This window comes from Microcaecilia unicolor, chromosome 5 (genome assembly GCF_901765095.1).
Source record: "Microcaecilia unicolor chromosome 5, aMicUni1.1, whole genome shotgun sequence".
Lineage (NCBI taxonomy): Eukaryota > Metazoa > Chordata > Amphibia > Gymnophiona > Siphonopidae > Microcaecilia > Microcaecilia unicolor.
Window position 1 is genome coordinate 229,027,895 of NC_044035.1, and position 15,193 is coordinate 229,043,087.

At 48.6% G+C, this 15,193-nt stretch overlaps 1 protein-coding gene across 2 annotated transcripts in view; it reads left to right on the top strand.

Annotated features, from left to right (window-relative positions):
* The window catches only part of BRWD1 (bromodomain and WD repeat domain containing 1), a 523,732-nt gene that overhangs the window by 402,124 nt on the left and 106,415 nt on the right, over positions 1-15,193 (top strand). For both annotated transcript variants that reach the window (XM_030203838.1, XM_030203839.1), the window contains exon 35: positions 11,143-11,292. In XM_030203838.1, the coding sequence (XP_030059698.1) occupies positions 11,143-11,292 (150 nt within the window). The remainder of the gene's footprint in view (positions 1-11,142; positions 11,293-15,193) is intronic.

Sequence of the window (15,193 nt, forward strand, 5' to 3'; positions counted from 1 at the left end):
CAAGCAAGCCTTATTCTCACATTTGGGTGACATCATCCAATGGAGCCCGGTGCAAACGCTAACTAGTGAGTACAATAGAAAATTCTAGCAATGTCCCACCGCACATGCACTGATACCTTCCAGCCCGGCGTGCAAACGCAGGTCCTCCAGTCTTTGTTTTTTCACAGAGCTGAGAGGACACATTTCTGTGTTCTGTCACTCATGCTGTGTTTTTGCCAGAAGACTTGTTTGTGCTTTCCCATGTGGGTTTTTTCTTTTTTGATAATTCTTTTTCTTTGCTGCTATTTTTCCTTCGTATTTTATTAGATTTTTTAGCACTTCAAGTTTTCTTTATTTTAGGCCACAGCCCCGTCCTCTTTTATCTGTTCAGGAGTTTAATTTAGCCAAGATTCTTTTTTTGATGTCACGGAAGACCCCCAATTGCTTCAAAGGTGTGCACCAAGTGTACATGTGTGATTTCTGCCATGGACCTGCAGAGTTGGTGCATCAGATGCCTTGGGCCAGATCATGACACCACTGATTGTGATCTCTGTTTAAAAATGCAGCTGGTGCGACTAGCTCAAATGGAGCATCTTTTTGCCTCCTCGAAGGTTGGACCATCAACTTTAACACCAGAAGCTACATGGACCTCAATGACTGCTCCATATTCTGCATCCACTGGGAGTTCACCAGCATTGAGTGGGTCTCCACCTGCCTTGACACTGGGCGCTAGTAGCAGGCCCCGATACCAGTCTACATCGGTCCTGCCACCGAGGACACGTACGGATTTGGAGGCATTCTTGAGGCGTTATGTGTCGGGGCAAGCCCAAGAAGCACAAGCATCTGTCTTCTTAATTCATAGTGCCAGGAGCAAGGGACTTCGGATCCTTTGATACCCAAGAAGCGCCAGCACCGGGAGGAGTTCTCCCCCTCCTTAGAAGAGGTGCCAATGCACAAGTCATCGAGCAGCCCAATCCACGCCACTGATTTGACACTGACGTCTTCTCAGACTGCTTCTGCACCAACTCCCGTGCCTTTGTCGATGTCCACTTTTGAGTGGTTCCGCAGCAGGCTTCAGAGGAGCTGGCACAGTTGCTACAGGGGACTCACGCTTTGGTATCCAGGGTGCTTGCACCACCGTCGGAACAGCCCCAGGCCCTCTTCAAGGCTCCATCAGTGCCGATGCCCAGATGTCACGGTGGTGCCCAGGTTCCTTGCTTTGTCACCTCGGCCCCCGGTGGTTAGACCTGGTGGCTTCTTTGAACTGATGGCTTACCGTTTCCTATGTTCCAGAAGATATGCTGGTCCAGTCCGGATCTTCCAGCCTTCCAGATTGTTTTGGGAGTTTTTTGGAACTAAGCTTGTATGCTGCCTTTATTAACCACCTGAGGTCTCTAGTTTGCCTTGCAACAGAGGTCCTCAGAGGAGTTTGCTTTGGTGAGAGTTTGTTGCAGTGCTGCTGTGCTATTTCCTGATTGTGGCTTTGACCCTGCTTGTCTCCTGGTTTATTCTGTCTGCTGCCCACCCAGACCCGGCTTGTTTTCTGGTTTTATCTGCTGCTTGCTGCCTGCCTGGAACCCCGGTGTGTTTTCTGGAAGTACCTGCTGTTCGCCAGCCGGCTACTGTTCCTGCAGTTCTGCCTTCTTGCCCTGTCCGGTAAGTCCTGTCGGCCGCTTGCACCCAGGGGCTCAACTCCTGAGGAACGGCGGTTAAGTGCAGGTGAAGTTTGGGCTGAATTCCTGTTCTGCTTGCTCCAGCTTGTGTTGCCTTGGCTGCAGTCCTCGCCTGGTAGATCCTGTCCTGAAGTTGCTGGTACGTCTGTTCTGCCTTGTCTGTGCTTGGGTGATTCCTCCTGCCACTGCCGCCCTTCGGCAGTGGCCCAAGGGCTCACTAACCCCAAGGTTCCACAAGAAGCGTGACACAGATCTTCGACGCCAGGGCATCATAGGGTGTTGATTACAGAGTAGGCAGTACCGCCTTCCGCTCGGGGAGGGAGGAAGTTTCCCTGGAGCCTAAAGTTAAGGCTGCACCTTGAAGCCACTCAGAATGTGGATATCATTCCTTCAGGCCGAGGTCAGTACAGACTCATTCACTGCACCTGAGTATAGTGAAGAGTTACATTGGGACTGCTCGGAGGAGTCAGATGGGAATCCACATTACTTCTCTGAGGAAGAGTCATATGGAATTCCATCTGATCTCTCTCCTCAAGAGAGACTAAAATCTCCACTGGAGGTGTTCTTTCACCAGTTTTGTGAGGGAGATAGCTGTGGTCGTCCCATTTAAGTTGGAGACAGAGGAGGAGCCCAGAGCAGAGATGTCTGTCCTGGGCTATAAGTCCAGTCCTAAGGAAGGGGTCACTGTACCATTGCACCCTATCCTTAAGGACAAACTTTTGATGAACTGGGAATCTCTTCTCACGGTGCAGGTTGCACCCAAGAAGGTGGATACACACAGTATTGTATCCAGAAGGCTCCTGTTTTCAAGAAGGCACAGTTGCCACACAACTCCATGGTGGTCGAATCAAACAGGCCAAAAGTTCTCAGTCTTGTGCCTGGATGCCCCCAGGATGTGAGGCCAGAACATTGGATTCGTTTGGGAGGAAGACTTTTTAGGCCTCGATGCTCGTTGACCACATCCAGTCCTACCAGCTCTACATGAGCCTTTACTTGGATTTTTTAGTGAAAAGTACACCGACTCTGGTGGACTCTCTCTTCGGAGCAGTCCACAGAGCTTTGCCAGCTGGTCACAAGCAGATGGAATGTAGACATTGTCTGGTCAGGGGCACCTATGTATCAGGGCTATTTTGATGTTGCGTCCAGAATCTCTGGAATGGGTGTAGGGATGCCCAGACTCTCATGGCTGTATGTCTCTGACCTGGAACCAGTGGCTCAAGAGAGGATGTTGGATTTGCCGTTCCAAGGGGACAACTTGGTTGGAGAGATAGTGAAGGAGGTCACTGACCTCTGTAAGAAATATACAGATACTATCCACACTCTCTCTGTGTACTCCATCTGCATCTTCAGCAAGAAGATTTTCGACCGGGTCTAGGCAGTGTTCCTACTACTCTCAGGTGTAGGCTCCCACCTCCTGCTCGTTCCACTCAAGTGACTTGGACCCAGCCCCATCCTCAGAAGTCCAAGCTGGCTCCCCAATCAGGGCATGGGCTTTTGACTGGCTCCAGCAGAGCATAGCTGCACAAAAAGTATCCATCCCAGACAACCTTCTGGTCAGGGAGAGGCTAATTTTTCTTGGGTTCTTCAAATAGTCCTCCTCAGGTATGCACTGAATTGACATCAGAAACCTCCAGATTGTGCACCGAGAGTGTCTTTCATCAGTTCTGAGCACAAGTAGGTACTTGCAGAGGAAATCTACAGGCCTGAGTGGTTGAACCCGTACCACCAGGAGAAGCAAAGGGATTCTATTTCAGGTACTTCCTTGTGATCAAAAAATATGGGGGGGGGGGGGGATATCAGCCCATCAAATTCCTAGTCAAGGAACAGTTCAGAATGCTTTCCCTGGACACCCTTCCTCCTCTAATTCAGGAAAATGACTGGCTATGCTCTCTGGACTTGAAGGATGCATGAACCCTCATTTTGATACTTCCAAGTCACAGGAAGTATCTCGGATTTCTTGTGGGGAAATGCTACTACCAGTATCACATTCTGCCTTGGCCTAGCGTCTGTACCCAGCGTTTTCACCAAGTGTCTGGTGGTAGTTGTGCATCTACGCAGACTGGAGGTGTATATGTTTCCCTACCTGGATGATTGGCTGGTAAAGAGCACATCTCAGGAAGGAGTCAATGAGGATTATTATTCAGGTGTTTGAGCTACTGGGGTTTTGCCATCAACTATCCCAAGTCCCACCTACACCCAGTTCATCAATTGGAATACATAGGCATCCTGCTAGATAGGCTCGGGCCTTCCTTCCTCAAGCGAGAGCGGATACCTTAGTAACGCTTGCCTCGCAGGTCTGCAGCAGCCAGCAGGTTTCAACTCTGCAAATGTTGAGACTGATGGGCAAAATGGCCTCCATCATGCATGTCGCTCCCATGGCACGGCTCCATTTGAGAGTGACCCAGTGGACCTTAGCTTCCCAGTGGTCTCAGGCACCAGGGAACCTAATGGATGTCATTCGCATACCACCGGAACTGGCCCACACTCTTCTCTGGTGGACGATTCAGGCCATTTTAACTCTGGGGCTTCTGTTCCAAATTCCATCACCTCTGAAGGTGTTGACAACGGATGCATCTAACCTGGGTTGGGGAGCTTATATGGATGGGCTTCACACTCAGCACCATTGGTCCACTCAGGAGGTTCAGTTCCACATCAATCTCCTTGAACTCAGGGCTATTTGGAATGCTCTAAGGTTTTCAGAGATCGACTCCAGAATCAAAATTGTTCTCATTCAAACAGACAACCTGGTTGCGACATTCTGTGTTAACAAGCAGTGGGGTGTAGGATCATACTGCTTGTGTCAGAAAGCAGTGGGCATGTGGTAGTGGGCTTTACTTCACAGTATGGACCTCTGTGCCACTTACCTACCTGACAAGAACAACTGCCTGGCAGACAGATTGAGCAGGATATTGCAACTGTACAAGTGATCTCGAAACATGGACATAACCCAGAAGATCTTCTGAGAGTGGGACGTCCCTTCTGTGGATCTTTTCACCACTCACCTCAACAACAAAGTCCCTCAGTTCTGCTCCAGGCTCGGGTCACGTGGTAGACTAGTGTCAGAGGACTTCCTCCTATATTGGGGGGAGGGTCTTCAGTATATGTATCCTCCCATACCTCTCACAGAGAAGACTTTGCTGAAACTCAGGCAAGATCAGGGCACCATGATTCTGACCGCTCCTGGCTGCCGCACATCTGGTTCCCTCCTCTTCTGGCGTTGTCCTCCAAAGGTCCATGGAGATTGGACTGTTTTCTGACCCTCATCACGCAGAATGAGGGTTTCCTTCTGCATCCCAACCTCCAATCCCTAGCCCTCACTGCTTGGATGTTGAGAGTGTAGAACTTGAACCCCTGGGATTGCCTGAGGGTGTCTCCCGTGTCTTGCTGGCTTCCAGGAAAGATTCCACTAAGCGGTGTTACTCTTTTAAGTGGAAGAGGTTTGCCATCTCATCTGAGGGCAAGCCTTAGAACCCTTCTCTTGCCATACACAAAAACTGCTTGAGTACCTCCTAAAGCAAAAACCACCAAAGTGGAAAACAACAACAGTGTCCCACAGATGATTTCAGGAGCAGGAGAAGAGTGGGAACAGAATCAGGCTCTTCAACAAACAGATCAGAAACATCCAATATTTGAAGTAAAGTTTATTGAGAGAAGACTCTACAAGGTACCCTGTTTCGGCACTAGAAGTGCCTTCTTCAGGAGTCTCTGTACTTTGTCCCAAGAAAACTTATAGACAAAGCATACGAGAGCAAGTCCCTTGTTGAAAATTGTTCTGGTCTTGAAAATGACCTTTGGAGTACAGTAGAAAATATGGCTTCTAGATTCTGTTCCCACTCTTCTTCTGCTCCTGAGTACCTCCTACCTCATACACCTTTCTGAGTCTGATTTGAAAGTCAGTTCTGTGAGGGCTCATCTCAATTAGTGCTCACCATCACCATGTAGGAGGTGAGTCCATCTCTGTATAGCCTTTAGTTGTTCACTTCATGAGAGGTTTGTTGCTGACCAAGTCCCCTATCAAACCTCCCACTATGTCATAGGATCTCAACAGTCCTCAACCAACTGATGAAATCTCCTTTTAAGCCTCTGAATTCCTGTCATTTGAAGTTTTTGACCTGGAAAGTTGTGTTCTCCGAGGACAAGCAGAGGCTGCTTGTTCTCATGATTGGGTGACGTCCACGGCAGCCCCAGGAACTGAAATTTTCCTAGCAACAAAAAGTTTGCTAGAGTCTTCGAGCGCGCACACCGCGTATGCGCAGCCATCTTCCCGCCCGTCGCGTGAGAGTCCCATTTCAGTTCTTTTTTCTCCGCGGTAGAGAGTGACTGCTTGCGGTCTCTCTCTGTGTGCCCTGAAAGAGCCTTAGCTGATTTTTTTGTTTGTTTGTTTTTGCCTACCTTTTCCCTCGTTTTTCTTTTTATTTAAGTTGTTTCCCTTTAATATAAAAAAAAAATTCCTTTATTTCTTAGTTTTAGGTCCTGTTAAGTTTTCTTTTGCTTCTGCCACGTGTATGCAGTTTTCTCATTTTTTGTGTCTTTATTTTTGGCACAATCGAGAATTTTGATTTTGCCGCCGCTATTTTTCCGTCCATGTCATCGAGGGCGCCCAGCGGCTTCAAGAAGTGAAATCGGTGCAACCGGGCGATCTCGGGTATGGACCCTCACGTGTGGTGTCCTTCAGTGCTTGGGCCCCGACCATTGCCCAGTCATATGTAAGTTGTGTCTTAGCTTGAAAAAAGTGGACATAGGCGTTGAGACAAGCTCTTCAAGGATTGTCTTTTTGGAGCTTCGCCCCGTTCTTCGACATCGGTACCGCGGTTGGTAGCGTCGATATCGGCACTGGAGATGGTATCGACATCGGGAGCGCAGGTAATGGTGTCTGGACACCACATACTGGGAGCAGTGAGCCATCGAGTGGGTCTCCACCTGTCTCGAAGACTCCTGCTGGACAGGCCCACTGGGACCAACCACTCTCTGACCCGACCCCGAGGAGGCGTGTGGATTCCATGTCCCTCCTCATCGGTACAGAGGAGTATCGATGACGTGTTTCGAGCGAAGGCAAAGAAGCATTGTCATCGGACTCCTTCTAAACACGGTACCGGGAGCTCCGGGGCGTCGAAGGATTCGACACCCGTGAAGCGCCGACGCCAAGAGGAGCACTCACCTTCCATTCAGGAGGTGTCGGTCTTCGGACAGCCCGGTACCGCCTCCTCAACAGATTCTGGACCTGGTTCCTGCACTGACCCCGCAGCCTTGCTCGACAGCGACTCTGGATGAGCGCATCCAAGCCATTCTTCCAGGTCTGCTGGAGGGGTTGCTGCGTCAGCCTGTTCCGGTGCCGGGGGTGCTTGCGTCTCCGGCACCATTGATGGAAGCGGCAGCTAGCTCTGGCCTTGTGGTGAGGTCTCCGACGCCGGTACTGCTTGCGGCATCCCAGGTCAACTCCCCGTCGACATCGATGGAGGGAGCCTCATCGCCGCCGGCACAGGAGTCGGCTTCTCGGCATCGCCATTGGGGACATGGTTCCGGGCCCAGTTTCGGGCTGCAGTTCAGGAACTCTTGTCCGATCCCGAGAAGGATGCCTCTTGGGATGAGGGAGAAGATCCCGGATATTTCTCTTCTGAGGAGTCTTGTGGTCTTCCCTCTAATCCTACTCCTTAACCAGAAAGAAAGTTTTCTCCTCTGGAGAGTCTTTGTTTCTCTTCATTTGTCTGGGAAATGTCTGTGGCTATTCTCTTCCCTGTGGTATCTGAGGATGAGCCCAGGACTGAGATGCTCGAGGTCCTTGACTATGCTTCACCACCTACGGAATCATCCACTGTTCCTCTGCATAATGTCCTTACCCTAACACTAACCCTACCATCCCCCAAAAAGCTGAGTACCAATATCTGATTCATGGAGAGCCTGAGTTGATGAGGTCGCAGTTACCTCACGACTCTATGGTTGTGGATTCCGCTCTCAAGAGGGCCAGGAGTACTAGAGATTTCGCCTCAGCGCCCCTGGGGCGGAAATCTAGAACTCTTGACTCGTTTGGGAGAAAGGCCTATCAGTCCTCAATGCTCTTGTTCAAGATTCAGTCATACCAGCTCTACACGAGCATCCACATGCGGAACAATGTAAAGCAACTGGCAGACTTGGTGGACAAGCTCCCTGTGGAGCACACCAGGCCTTTTCAGGAGGTGGTCAGGCAGCTGAAGGCGTGTCGTAAATTCCTGTCCAGGGGTGCTTACGACTCTTCTGATGTTGCATCCAGAGCCACTGCTCAGGGTATAGTGATGTGCAGACTCTCATGGCTGCGTGCCCTCTGACCTGGATAATCGAGTCCAGCAGAGGATTGCAGATGTTCCTTGCCGGGGGGATAATATTTTTGGCAAGAAAGTCAAGCAGGTGGTTGAACAGCTCCACCAGCAGGAAACCACTATGGACAATCTTTCCCGCCGGCGCCTTCATCTTCTACCTCATCAGGTAGACATTTTTTCCGGGGAAGAAGGAATGCTCCCTATTTCTACAATAGGTGTAGGTACAATCTTCCTTCCTGACAGTCTTCTCAGGCTCAGCCCCAGTGCACTCGTTCTCGTCAACAGCGTGCGCCCAGACAGGCCCCTGCAGCTCCCCAGCAAAAGCAAGGGACGGGCTTTTGACTGGCTCCAGCTAAGCATAGCCGCTATCAAATTGTCCGTGCCGGACGATCTGCCGGTCGGAGGGAGGTTAAAATTTTTTCACCAAAGGTGGCCTCTTATAACCTCCGATCGGTGGGTTTTCCAAATAGTCCAGTTAGGATACTCCCTCAATTTGATCTCCAAGCCTCCAAATTGCCCACCAGGAGCTCAGTCCTTCAGCTTCCTGCACAGGCAGGTACTTGCAGAGGAACTCTCCGCCCTTCTCAGCGCCAATGCGGTTGAACCCGTTCCACCAGGGCAGGAAGGGCTGGGATTCTATTCCAGGCACTTCCTTGTGCAAAAGAAAACGGGGGATGCGTCCCATCCTAGACCTAAGGACCCTGAACAAATATCTGGTCTGAGAAAAGTTCAGGATGGTTTCCCTGGGCACCCTTCTTCCCATGATTTAGGAAAACGATTGGCAATGCTCTTTGGACTTAAAGGATGCTTATACACACATCCCGATATTTCCAGCTCACAGGAGGTATCTGTGATTCCGTCTGGGAGCGCAGCACTTCCAGTATTGTGTGCTGCCCTTTGGTCTCGCGTCTGCGCCCAGGGTATTTACCAAGTGCCTGGCAGTAGTTACAGCGTTGCTACGCAGACTGGGAGTGCATGTGTTCCCTTCCCTTGACGATTGGCTGGTGAAGAACACCTCGGAGGCAGCAGCTCTACAGTCCATGCAGATGACTATTCAACTGCTGGAGCTACTCAGGTTTGTTATAAATTACCCCAAGTCCCATCTTCTTCCTGTTCAAAGACTGGAATTTATTGGAGCTCTGCTGGATTCACAGACTGCTCGCGCCTATCTTCCCAAGACGAAAGCAGACAATCTTCTGTGTCTCGTTTCCATGGCCAGAGCGTCTCAGCAGATCACAGCTCAGCAGATGTTGAGGCTTCTGGGCCATATGGCCTCCACAGTTCATGTGACACCCATGGCTTGTCTTCAAATGAGATCTGCTCAATGGACCCTAGCTTCCCAGTGGTATCAAGTTGCAGCTGTCCACCGAATTTCACAGTTCCCTTCAGTGGTGGACAGTTCGATCCAATTTGACCTTGGGACGTCCCTTTCAAATTCCTCAGCCTCAAAAAGTGCTGACAACGGATGCATCCCTTCTGAGATGGGGAGCTCATGTTGATGGGCTTCACACTCAAGGAGCTTGGTCCCTCCAGGAATCAGGTCTTCAGATCAATCTTCTGGAGTTGCGAGCAGTCTGGAACGCTCTAAAGGCTTTCAGAGATCGGCTGTCCAATCAAATTATTCAAATTCAGACAGACAATCAGGTTGCCATGTACTACATCAACAAGCAGGGGGGCACCGGATCTCGCCCCCTGTGTCAGGAATCCGTCCAGATGTGGCTTTGGGCTCGTCGGTACAGTATGTTTTTCTAAGCCACTTACCTGGCGGGCGTAAACAACAGTCTGGCAGACATGCTGACCAGGATCATGCAGCCTCACGAGTGGTCACTCAATTCGGTCATAGTGCGCAAGATTTTCCAAGCGTGGGGCACCTTGGTGGATCTTTTTGCCACTCCGATCAATCACAAAGTCCCTCAGTGCTGTTCCAGGCTTCAGGTGGGAGGGTCGTCTTTGGCCGGGGGGGGGGGGTGATGCAGCGAGGGCTGCGACGTGGGGTTTGCGGCAGGAGGGTCATCAGCAGGGGGGGAGGTGGTGCAGATTTGATGGTGGTGGTGGTGGCATGGGATCAAAGCAGAGGTGCAGAGACTTTTCTTGACAGGAGGGGACAGGTGGAGATTATGGTGGTTTTTTATGGGGACTCGGGTGTTAGTCGTTCGGGAGGTGGTGGAGGGCGATGTTCCAAAGTTGTTGAAGAGAGAGAGGGAAGGAGGAGGTGGAGGGCAGTGTTCCGAGGTCGGAGAAGAGAGGTAGGTTTGCGGGTGCATTTTGGGGAGGAGGGTGGCTGTGGCAGGTTGATGTGGTCCTCTGTCGACTTTGGATATGTGATGGTTTTGGGGGGAGGGGAGGTTGTTGCGTGTGTGTGTGGGTTATTTTCCGTTGTTACCAGCAGTGTTGATGGAGCGAAGTAAGTTCTCTTGTTTTTTTCATTTTTTTCATGACTCGCCCTCGACGTCCTGACGTTTTGACGTGAGGGCAGGGCGGCTCAGCGATCCGATTCGTTGAGTATCATGCTCCGCCCTCCACATCATGACGTTTTGATGCGAGGGCAGGGCAGACACTTATGGGAGAAAATTCCGATCTACGCCACCATGCAAGTGGAAGTTGGACTTCATTAGAACATTGGGGTTGTGAATTATATGCGGAAGGGGCATGGCTGAGGGCGGGTCTATGAGTGAGTGAGTGGTGCTGATTGCCTAGCCTACCAACAGTGCAGGGCTTCCGTGTGTCCCTGCCACAGAGTGAGCTTCAGAATGTTCGAGGTGAGAATTATTTATATAGATAAGGCATGTCCTCTTGTTAGGTAAAATAAAAAAAAAAAACAATGCACCTGTCCTTGTCCCATTGCCCCCATATCCTCATCCTTGTAAATCTAGTACATTTCTGTGACTCCTTTAAAAAAAGAAGAGTTCCACTTGAGCCCCCTAGCAGGAATCTCATGAGTGAGACTATCTTTGCTTGATCCTTAGTGGTTGTTCAGAAACATTGCAAGATAACTGCTTGTGGCTTATGTGGCATCAGTTTTTTAAATGGCGCTGCTGGTAGGAGAGCAACCAGGATTGTACTTGCATTCACTAGAGTCCTGCTCAGTGTACCAATTAAGGTATGGGATTTGTGCCTGTCTAGAAATCTTAAGACTGTTTACACAGAACATAAATTTAAACATTGATTTAGCAGAATAATTATATTTACTTACACAGAAACAGCTTGTGAAGAAAGGAAACCATATTGTGGATACCATTTACAACGAAAATGCTTGGAAGATGCAGTGTAAAGAGCTGATGGATTTTGTTTTCCAATGTGAAGACTCAGAGCCTTTCAGACAGGCTGTTGACGTAAATGAATACCCAGTTAAGTTGTAACTATTTCATTAACTGGTATAATGTCTTGCCCTGAAACCTGGTGCACTATTTAGACAATCCTAGCACTACAAAATCTCAGATTTAAATGTGATTGTATACTGGTCTTGATAGAAATTAGACGTTATTTCTCTGAAAGTTTTCAGTGCTAGCCCTCCCAACCTTTTCCTCTAACAGCTGCAGGGGTCACCTGGTCTTGTAAGCAGGGTCTGTTTCACAGCAAAGGTGTAGTTAGTAACGTGTTTTAATATATACAGTTTTGAAGATTGGTTTCACAGCTAAAACAAATCTTTGGTTCTCTAGGCACACCCACCCCAAGGGTGACACTTCTATGTAATCTGTCTAATCCACTTCCTATCTCCTTCAATAAAGTTTACCTAAATTGCAGCCTATCTTGAAAGGAAAACATTGCTAATTGAGGTTACTTTTGAGCTGTTTGATTTTATATAAAAAGGGGTTTTCTTTAACTGTTACATATTTATAATCGAGTTCTACACCTCTGATAGAAGGGGATTAGTTTGCTACCCCTCTTCTTTACAAAACTTATTCAGCAACATAATCTTGTTTTTTCTTTTACCGCCACTTCAAAAGAGGAAAACAAATTATACTCTTTATACAGATCTAGCCCTACTCAAATTGTTATAAGCATTGGTATTATTCAGGTTTACTTTCTGAAGTAAGGCTGTTTTATAGCAATTCTGCATGCTGTTTTAGATTCTTTAATTTGTAATTTTTCAATTTGTATTTTGTTTTTGTTATTTCTTTGTTACTTTTATTCTTTAATTTTAATATGGCTGCATTTTGATTAAAATTTGTAATCGTGATTAATCGTGCAATTAAAAAAATTTTTCACCCACTGCAGCTTTTGTGACTCTGGGCAGTGGAGGGTTAAGAGTTCCAAGGACCTGGGAGGGGCGGGGGGAATAAATAACATAGCTTTAATCACCATTAAACTTTTAATTGAACTGCAGACCTAGATCTGATATTCAAAAAGTCACTAATAGGGATTCATTTTCAAAGCACTTAGACTTAGGACATAGTAACCTATGAACTTGTAAGTCTAAGTGCTTTGAAAATGCACCTCTAAGTCACATAGGACTGAAAGAATAAGCTAAATCACTGTCCAGCTCATAATCGAAAGTGATCGCCTGCCATTTCCCGACACAAATCAGGAGATGGCCAGTGATCTGGGAAAAGCGGCGAAATTGGTATAATCGAAAGCTGCTTTTTTTTACAGCATCGCCACTTTCCCGTCGCCTCGCCGGCAAAAGTTCAGAGGGCGTGTCGGCGGTGAAGCGAAGGCGGACATGGGCGGGTATGGGCGTGGATACCAGATAGCCAGCTTTCGCCGATAATGGGGGAAAAAATTACGGCGTTAAGCAGTATTTCGCCGGGTTTACTTGGTCATTTTATTTTCACGACCGAGCCTCAAAAAGGTGCCCAAACTGACCACATGACCACCGGAAGGAAGCGGAGATGACCTCCCAGTACTACCCCAGTGGTCACTAACCCCCTCCCACCAAAGAAACCCACTTTAAACACTTTTTTTTTCCAGCCTGTATGCCAGCCTCAATGCCGTACCCACCTCCACGACAGCAGAATGTGTTCTGTCCTCCGACAGCCTTTTCCTGCTTGTGATGTGGCTCTGGGTGAGTGTGACACATTTTCTGTTATTTGCACTGCAGAATCACATCAGCAATGCATTGTGGTGGGTGTAGGTATTGGTAGTTGGTAGGCTCTACTCCCCTGGTGCTTTCCCCCTGCTTACTGGGTCAGAGTGTGCCCTGTTTTGTTCCTGTTGTAGTCCATGCGGTAGTGGCCATTTTTGTAAGCCAGTTTTAGTTCCCTTTCCTGTGTTACCCACGTTAGAGAATAGTTCTTACCTTGAATGGTGCTAAAAGAGGGCATTGTACACCATTGTGCCATCTCTGACCTACTGCTAATCTTAGTACCAGGGGATTCTTTGCCAGTGGGGCACAACTCAGATCTGCAGTTAACTGTGAGTAAACGTGGTTATTCAAATAAAGGACTTTTTCAAAGAGATTAGTCTTCAGGTGTGAACTGGTGTGCAAAGGTATACACCAGCAATAAGTCCTAGAGGCTGTATGCAGGTCCCTGGAGCAGTTTTAGTGGGTTCAGTACATTTGTGGGTAGTGGGTTTTTTTTTTTGGGGGGGGTTGGGGGGCTCAGCTCCCAAAGTAAGGGAGCTATGCACGTGGGAGCTTTTCTGAAGTCCACCGCAGTGACCCCTAGGGAGCCGGTTGGTGTCCTGCCATGTCAGGGGGGCCAGTGCACTAAAAATGCTGGCTCCTCCCACGGCCAAATGCCTTGGATTTGGCCGGGGGTTTGAGATGGCGACATAACTTTCCATTATCGCTAAAAAATGAAGCCGCCCATCTCAAACCCCGGCCAAATCCAAGGCATTTGGCTGGCCGGAACCATATTATCGAAACAAAAGATGGCTGGCCATCTTTTTTCGAAAATACGGGTCTGGCCAGCTGTTTGCGACACCGCAAAATACATCGCGGCCATGTAGTTCGCCGGCGCCATTTGATTATTCCCCTCTGTATACCCCAATAAAGGTGAGAAAGTAAATAGAACTACACACAGGAAATCAGAACAGGTTCTTAGCTCTAGAGGTTTCTCCGAGATCATAGTGAGGAAGGTTTGTAGTTGTGGGCTTTATTGGTAAGGTCAGGGAGTACACATATAGTTTAGGGTGGCCAAGCCTAGGGCACGTAAGGGGAGGGGGGTAAAGGGAAAGAGGGGGGGAGGAGGGCTACAAGGGGTATAAGAGGATGGACAAAAAGATATATATATATATATATATATATATATATATATCTTCCAAAAGATAAAAATCTGATGTCCTTCAAAACAGAAATGGGCCTTTTTTACTAGTGTGTGTGTGTATATATATATATATATATATATACACATACATACATACATACATACTAGTAAAAAAGGCCCATTTCTGTTTTGAAGGAAACTGGCACTAGCAATTGGGGGGGGGGGGGTTAGTGTGTTTTTGGTAATCATACAGTTGTTAGTAAAGTATTATAATGAGAAGGAATAATTGTTAAATTTGTAAATCATTCCAAGCCTTTCTCCCCCTCCAGCCACCCATGTCCAGCGACCCTCCCCCTCCCTCAGCACATCACCAACCCCCCCCCCCCCCCCCCCCCCGGGCACATCAACCCCCCTCGCTACCCACAACCCCCAATAGTAACTGTGTCCAGCCGCTGCTGCAGGTGGAAGTTACCCCGCCTTTCTGTTTGAAGTTCCGTCCCTCCTCCTCCCTCTTGATTCTTTGGCAATGTAAGGTGCCTCTGCATGACAGAGTATGTGTGTGTGTGTGTGTGTGTGTGCTTGTCTTTCCATGACCCCCTTCTGTGTGACAGTGAGTGTATGTGTGTGAGAGAGAGTGTGTGGGAAATTGAGGCACATAGAGAGAATGTTTGTGTGTGGGTGTGACAGAGAGACAGAGTGTGTGTGGGTGTGTGTGTTTGTCAGAGTGTGTGTGACAGTGAGACACAGATAAATACTTTCTCCGAGGACAAGCAGGCTGCTTGTTCTCACGACTGGGTTGACGTCCACGGCAGCCCCCACCAACCGGAACAAAACTTTGCAGGCGGTCCCGCACGCAGGGCACGCCCCACCGCGCATGCGCGGCCATCTTCCCGCCGTGCGCGACCGTTCCCGCTCAGTCTTTTCTTTTCCGCGCTGGAGAGAGCCGTGTTCGTCTCTCTCTCTGTCAGCCCCGGAAACCGGATCGCGCCTTCGACGCGAATTTTTTCTTTTCTTCGTTGTTTCTTTAGTTTTGTTTTTAAAAAAAAAAAAAAAAAAAAACTAACTTTGTTTTATCTCCCCTCATACGTCGAGCGGGGGG